Source organism: Pleuronectes platessa, chromosome 4, assembly GCF_947347685.1.
Source record: "Pleuronectes platessa chromosome 4, fPlePla1.1, whole genome shotgun sequence".
NCBI classification, from domain to species: Eukaryota; Metazoa; Chordata; class Actinopteri; order Pleuronectiformes; family Pleuronectidae; genus Pleuronectes; species Pleuronectes platessa.
In genome coordinates, this window is record NC_070629.1 from 25,789,326 (window position 1) to 25,797,026 (window position 7,701).

A 7,701-nucleotide genomic window follows, 5' to 3' on the forward strand; every position below is an offset into this window, starting at 1 on the left:
ACACACACACACACACACACACACACACACACACACACACACACACACACACACACACACACACACACACACACACACACACACACACACACACACACACACACACACACACACACACACACACACACACACACACACACACACTTCAGTGGCTACATCCTGGTTCTAAGCAACATGAAGAGGTTATAGAGAAAATTACATCATTGATTAATGACCAGGATTAATCCATAAATATCTAAGGGAGCCCGCACATAAAAGGGGCATTTCCGACTCTTTACGACCAATCACGTCCGTGTCCCATCCGCTAACAGGGAGGAGTCAGGGTTTATGACATGAGCTGATGCAAGCCACCACACAATTGTAGGAGCAGTCATGCTGGCCATCTTTCAATAGAGTCAAAGGTTGAAAATAAGATGTGTTTGAGAGTTAGACATTAGAGCAGGTTAATGTGCTTCTTCTCAGTTTTAATTTCAAACCTTTCTACTTGTACGATCACGGTGTAGCGGCAGAGACCGGCTGGACTCACCTCCTCGTACGGCTTGGAGCTGACGACTCCACAGAAGCTCCACACCTCCGCCCAGAACTCTGGGTAGCTGTCCACGGACCACTGGTACAGGTCGCTGTAGTTAGCTGGAGCAAAGAGAGTCACCAGTTACTACGGATTAATAACACATTATTAACTTGCTGTTGTGTCTAATCTGCTCAAACTTAAAATGACAAGTTGCTGCAGATGACCTCCATGTGAATGATTTCATGTTTCACGAATAACAATCCTACAATCTACGATCTTGAACTCTGTAAACCTGAGATTAACGTCACTGATAATCTTCACAACACGATGGAAGATTAATGACAAAATATCAAAAGTCCTCTCGGTTGAATGAAATCAGCCGCTGCTATTTTCTCTTCACCATATTTGTATTAGATCTGCATATTTACATTCTCCACTTATAAGATTCTAAATTCTAAAATGTAAAAGTCGAATTTTCCACTGAAAGTTTCCTCTGAATGTTTATGATAGAAAATGTTAATAATAATGTGACCTTTATTGTGATAATTATTGATATTGACTGATGTGACATTTTAAATCTTGATATATTTGTTGTCCTTATCTTACTATTTCAAGATACACTCACATATCTGTCACATCTGTCTGTCTCTACTCTCCTCCCTCAGCAGGGGCAGATCAAGGGGCGGGGTCAGGGGGCACTGGACCCTGAAGCGCCCCTGTCCTGTAAATAGTCTTAAAAAAACAACAACTGGTCACTAACTTACTTTGAATACTAACAGTTAATATGACTAATTGTTCAATAGTTTTCAATCTTTACGTTTTGAAGTTCACAATGTGCTTGACAAAAGTGACAAAATATATTCAATGATAAGTGGCAGTGAGTTTTTCTCTGGGCAACTACTCATTTCTGTCTGTACTCCAGTGTCTCATGTGCACTTAGTTACACTTTATACAGTGAATACATTCAGTTTTACATAGTATTATAAATCATATTTACATATAGCAAGTTAATTTATAACCTCTGCAGGACTACATTATATATAATTGGCCCATCTTAAGTGAATTCAGGCCCCTTGTAGCTTCCAATTTAGAATAATCTTAGATCCAGCACTGTCCCCAATCATGCAAATCTCTTCCTCTTTCTCTTTATTCATCCACTCCCTTGCAGACCGAGTTCTTCAGCATTCCTCCCTGAACTGACGCGTTATCTCACAGACAGACACAGTCTGTCGTCACCGTCTGGCAGCTGAGCTGGAGCAGAAATCACCGACACGAGCTGCAGATTCACGCACAGCTACTTTCCTCCTGTGATGTAAACTGAGGTAATTCAGAGGGAACGTATCTGCGGGACGGATAATAACACAACATGTGCAGGCAGATGCAGGGACTATTGTCATGGTTCTCTGAGGATTAACCCTCTCCTCTCCCGGTCCGCCCTCCTCCTCCTCCTCCTCCCTGCTCCTCACCCAGATTAAGCCCGTGGTTCCCGTTGACCTGCGTCCTGAACGTGTCCATCTGCGTGTTCCTCTTGGAGTCCGGGTACCAAAGCACCTTGCCCTCCACCTCCATGATTCTCTCGCTCTTTCCCTCCGCGTCTTTGGACATCTTCGCCGGGTGGAGCGGCTGCTGGGCGGCTTGCTGTCTGGGGGTGCACCGGCGGGGAGCTGAGAGGGCTGGTGTCGGGTCGGGCTCAGCGGCTCGGCTCCTAAATGTCTGCGGGGAATCACAGCAGCTGCGGCGGATACAAAGTGTCAAAGGCAAGCGTGGAGCTAACGCTGAAAAGCGACAGGCCACGCCCCGGCGTCATGACGTAGGGAAAAGAGCTGCGTTCAAGAGCGGAGTGTTCAAAGTGTATCATCTGATCTATTTGAAGAATTTATTCATGCATTCAATTTGAATTGTTCTGAAACAAACACACATGTAATGTGACCGTGTTACCACAAGCACTGGTGAATATGATTTTACACGGTGAATATTGTGTTAGGGACACAGCTGCCTTCACTGTTGGGACACTGGTGAACTTGATTGATGAGAAATGTGCAAATAGATTCATCAACTCTTTCCTTCACCACTTAGAATGAAAAACATGTTAAAAGATGATTCTGAAGAAAAGAAAAGTCTGAGCCAAACACCTTCTTAAACTCGAAAAAACGTTCATATCATAAATATTTACCATGTTATCAATCTATTAAACAAAGGTTGAATATCGACAAGAATACTCAGTACATTCTGAACTTCTGTAAAGTTCTTGCTCACTGTGTGAACTGTTGGGTTTCTCTATAAATATTAAGGTTTTGACCTTGAACTGAATTGCTTTTTTTTTTTTGCTATTGAAGCACTTATAATAAGAAAATAATTTATTACTTCAGAAATGAAAACTCTAGAACATCTTTCAAGTCCCTCTAATGGTATTTTTTATTAGTGACTTTTTGAGGCAAACAATATTCTGGACTGCCGTGGTGCAATCCAACTCTTTACAACATTTACAAGGGCACCTCATTATAATAATAATAAATATAATAATATTATTTACTTGAGTTAACAATAATAAAGACACTGTATTAACACACCTACAGATGTGTATGTGATACTTTTATAGATTTTAATTTGATATTAAATGCCTATTTCTATTTAACACATGACTCCAGATACACAATGTTCTGTTGCTTAAAGGTGTTAGTTTGCATGTTCATGTACATTACGTTTGTGTAACACTGGTGTGGCAGTGATGCGTCTCATATTTTCTCAGAACTGTTAAACCAGTGTCTTCGGTTTTCTATCACATATTCTGATCAAACCAGTTTCCCCTTTTGGTATGTCCACACATACAAACACACATTGAACCCAAAGTGGGGAGACACATTGCACTGATTGTGCCACACTGTAGAAAGAATGTAATTGATAAATATGAAAAAATGTAAGTTGTTGAAAAAATAGATAGTCTCACCACCAGAATTACTACAGAACTGTCACTGTAAAGAAGTATGCGTTAATAAAGATATTGATAATACAGATATTTGAAGGATAAGGTGATTGAAAGATACAAGTAACCGAGGCAGAGTATTGAAATGAAATATAATTACAGCTTTAAAGATAAATAACTGAATCTATCCAAGATTATGTTATTTATCAGAATTATATTCTTACAGCAGATATAACTGGTTTATTTTAAGTGAAAACAGTGCAAGAGAAAAACTTTTATTATATAATTAAATATATAAAGATAGCTATAGGCAGTGTGTTTTTAAATTGATGATATACTGATCATACAGACCAGACTGATAGTTTGTAATTGCACAGGTCTTGTGCTATTTCGTTAAAAAGTAATATTTGGGTCCTGGGTTTTTAGACTTGTAATTTTCCTCCCCGTAGAACGTAGAAGTCTTGAACGTCCCCCAAACGTGAACGCGCAGCAGCCAGGCCTCTCATGCACACATGCACTTGGGAATCTTGCCTGTCAAACCGGACGCTTCTGATTGGTCCTCAGCGCACTGGTTCCACATCAGACGACTGATCGGTCTATATGTGGGGCGGAGCGTCCCCATTGGACTGGCGTCTCGTCGGACCAATGGCAAGCTGTCGTTTCGTGCTTCAAAGCGGTTGCATTGGCCAATCGGAGAGTGAGAAGGAAGGAGCGTTTTAGAGGTGTGCCCAATCAGAGAGAGGCTTGAAAGACCCTCCTTACTTGAAAGTGGTCTCATTTCAACTGCGATTCTGAGATGCAAACTTTTTCCCTCTAGCTATGTCAAGTTAAGTCCGGTTTAACACAATTACTATATAACAACTACACAAAAATTTCCCTATAATGACCCACAACTGATTTTCAGTAACTTTTTGAAACTTTTTTCATTGTTTAAACTCCTCTGCTCATTATTACATTATGGAAAATGTAATCCATCCACGTTAAACATAAAAGTCACGCGTTGGGTTTTTAAATCATAGATACACAGAAACCACTCATGAATGAGTCACCTGAGGCCACATTATTATCTGTCCAACACAGTGAGTGGGGATCTCTTTGCTGGAGACGTGAAGCTGCTGTGTGTTCTGGCACAGCAGCTGGAGACACAAGTGTTGTAACTTGTCTGATAGTGTTTTGTAATGTAGGTGTCTGCTTACTTAAAAGCCGCTGAGAGCCACAGTCCACATTTGCCCAGTGACTCAAACCTGAAGCCTCGTACTCTGAAAGACAAAGTCATTTTCTTGGGATCACGAGTGCACACAGTGTGTTTGCAGAAACAACATCACTCGGAATTGTTGTGGTGAGACCCTTGATAAAAGCATTAGCCAAATGGTAAAGGTTGAAATGGTGACTCAGGAGGCAGATGTAAATATTTTGTCTGTATCTTAGACAAGGCCGGACAGAGAAAGTCGCATTTTCACATATATTTTGAGGTCAACTGAACTGGAAGCTGCTTTTAATTGGTCTCTTCTCTCAGTTTTTAGTGTAGTTTACAACCCATAGAAAACCTTGACAAAAAATAAATACTTATATATATATATTGCTCGAATCATAAAAAAACATTTATCTGACTGAAAAACTAAAAGAAGTCATCTTTAAACTTTGGGATATTGAGTTTATTTTCAATTAACTTGGGAAAAAACTCCACGATTAATGAACGTTCGTCCAAAGGTCACAAGATTATTTGATCTTCTCCTTCAGATAACACTGTCTAATTCTGTAAATCTCTATTACAACATGACTGTATATCATGTACAGTGGCTTTAGATCCCATCTCCCCTTTTCAGTATTCAGTCATTTATCTTTCCAGCTTTAAAAGTCTTGGGCAGCTTTGTACACCTGGATTTAGACCCGTTAACCCATTTCTCCTTCTAGCTGTGTCAGATTGGATTGGAAGCGTCTGGGAACAAAGTGACTTAAGGCTGACACTCCAGGACAGATCACAGCAGCTTGTGTCAGTGTGGCAGAGTTCTGAAAGGTGAAGCATTGCCCACAGTCTCAGGTCGTGCACACTCAAGGTTTGTGTTTGGACACTCCCTGTGTTTGGCTGCATCTTCCCCTCAATTCTGACCAGTATCTGTTACTGCCAGCACAGAAGCATAATACTGTGAAGAGCTCAGAGCATTAAATACTGCTTTACACCCTTGCAATATAGCTACAATATTCTCATGATGGTCTACAAAGTGGATTGATTGAACCTGACATGCCAGGACCCAGGCATAATCGAAGCAAACAAGATGCAGTTCGGGTTTTAATTAAAAGACTTAAACTCTAGAATAGAAATTATTGAAACATTTGGTTTAATTTGATCATTTGTTTGTTGACTACAATTCTACAACACAATAAAGTGTGTATAAAGTAAAGCCACTTCAGAATGGTGCCTGAGGCCACTGCTAAATGCTCCTGCCTCACTGAGATAAACCCTTTTGTGGCTGATTGGACACTGACGCCGAACTGGAATGAACTCTGGCGTCCCTCCACAGCAAGTGCCTGTTTTATCTGTTTATCCTGGCTTTGCCTCAACATGAGCTCATATGTCCTGCAGTCCAGCCAAAACTCACATTATGAAACAAGCAGTGGCTGCATCTGACAGTTTCTCCATGAAAGTCTCTCCCTGGGAAAGCTGCCCTTTGGATCCTGTGAGGGACCACGCGTAACGGCGACTGGCCCCAGAACCGCCCTGCACCGAGCATCGGTCTGGCAAATCACATTAATCCATTCAAAAATAAATAAATAAATAATTAAAGCTCACCTTAAAGTTGCACATTTGAGTGAAGTCAGTAAAAGAAGTAAGATATCCTGCTCTACTTTCCTCGGTTAAAAGATTAAAACTCCTTTCACCAAAGGCTGCGGCCTTGAAGTGAGGCCTTTGCAATTTCCCCCAAAAGTAACTTCCTTATTTAGTTCCTCATTTCATCAAAAAATTCCTCGTTATTTTCTAAATCCAGGGGAAATGAATGAATCACAGTGTAATTGTGCTTTATGTGAAATACAAGTTTCCCCATCTCAAACAATGATTGTTCAGCCTTCATTGAGTTTACCGTTTTTTTCGATTGCTTAAGCACGATTTTCAAAACAGGGCCCGGTGTTTCAAACACTAAACACAATCAGCACAACCACACACCCAATCAGCAGAACACCTCAGATCCTTGGCAAAACTAAACACTCTTGTAAAAACTATACACTTATTTATCAAAAGCATATTTTTTTGCCATATGAAACACACACACTTCATATGACTTAATTCTGCTTTAGCCAGTTAAACACTGCTGTTGCTAACCGTAAACACTTTTAGCAATTCCAGTTCTCAGTGATTAGAGTTCTATAAGTGAAGTACTCTGAGAAAGTGCAAATATACAATAAATTCACCAAACACTACACAAGACCAATACTGCAGTCCCATGAAAATTGAATTTATTTCTCTCCATATCCCCAAATCAGTCAACATGTCAACATGGAGAATCACAACAAAACATGTCCCAGTTTTCATGCTTCTACAGGAGTGTGCATAACACTGTAAGCTCGACAAATATCAGACCAGCAGAAAATTCTGTATCCAGTAAAGTTTCAATGAGGGGTACCTGAGCCTGGAGCTGGAGATCGTAAACCCTCCATCACCATGCTGAGAAAAGCTCTTTGATTGGGTTTAGAGACGGAGAGTGTGGTGGAAGGTATGGTACTGTAAACTGTGGATGGTGTTGAAACCAGTTCTTGACCAGAGCAGAGCGGTGGAATGACTCATTGTCCCAGATGACAATGTATTGCATCTGGTGCCTGTGGTTTACTGCTGTGACGATGTTGTGTAATCGGTCCAAACATTTGAGAATGTGAGGTGTGTTGTAAGGGATCATATTGGCGTGACGGAGGAGGACCCCATTCTGTGTAGTGGCAGCACAAAGGGTGATGTTACCCCCACGTTGCCCTGGGACATGGATTATAGCCCCGTGGCCAATGATATTTCTGCCTCTCCTTTTTGATTTTGTCCTATGAACCCTGCCTCATCTATGTATATGAATTCATGAGGGATTTCCTCAGCATCCATCTGTAAAACTCTCAGAAATACAGTGAAAGACAAGATTGTGTAGTTCAGCATAGGTCTGGAATACAGTACATTTACATTATGAAAGTTGTAAATGTAGCAGCCTTCTCCTCCTCCGTGGATTCCCCCTCTCACCTTCACTCTTCTTCTTTTTTGAGCACAAGCTCCATTGGGTTGAAAACAGGTGAA

The 7,701-nt window shown here is 40.9% G+C and overlaps 1 protein-coding gene across 1 annotated transcript in view; it reads right to left on the reverse strand.

Moving 5' to 3' along the window:
• Positions 1-2,249, reverse strand: part of aacs (acetoacetyl-CoA synthetase) — a 32,702-nt gene extending 30,453 nt beyond the window's left edge. Inside the window, exons 1-2 of the mRNA XM_053421888.1 lie at positions 1,978-2,249; positions 527-630 (exon numbers count right to left, since the gene is read on the reverse strand). Of these exons, the coding sequence (XP_053277863.1) occupies positions 527-630; positions 1,978-2,116 (243 nt within the window). The 5' untranslated portion in view covers positions 2,117-2,249. The remainder of the gene's footprint in view (positions 1-526; positions 631-1,977) is intronic.
• Positions 2,250-7,701: the final 5,452 nt, after the last annotated feature.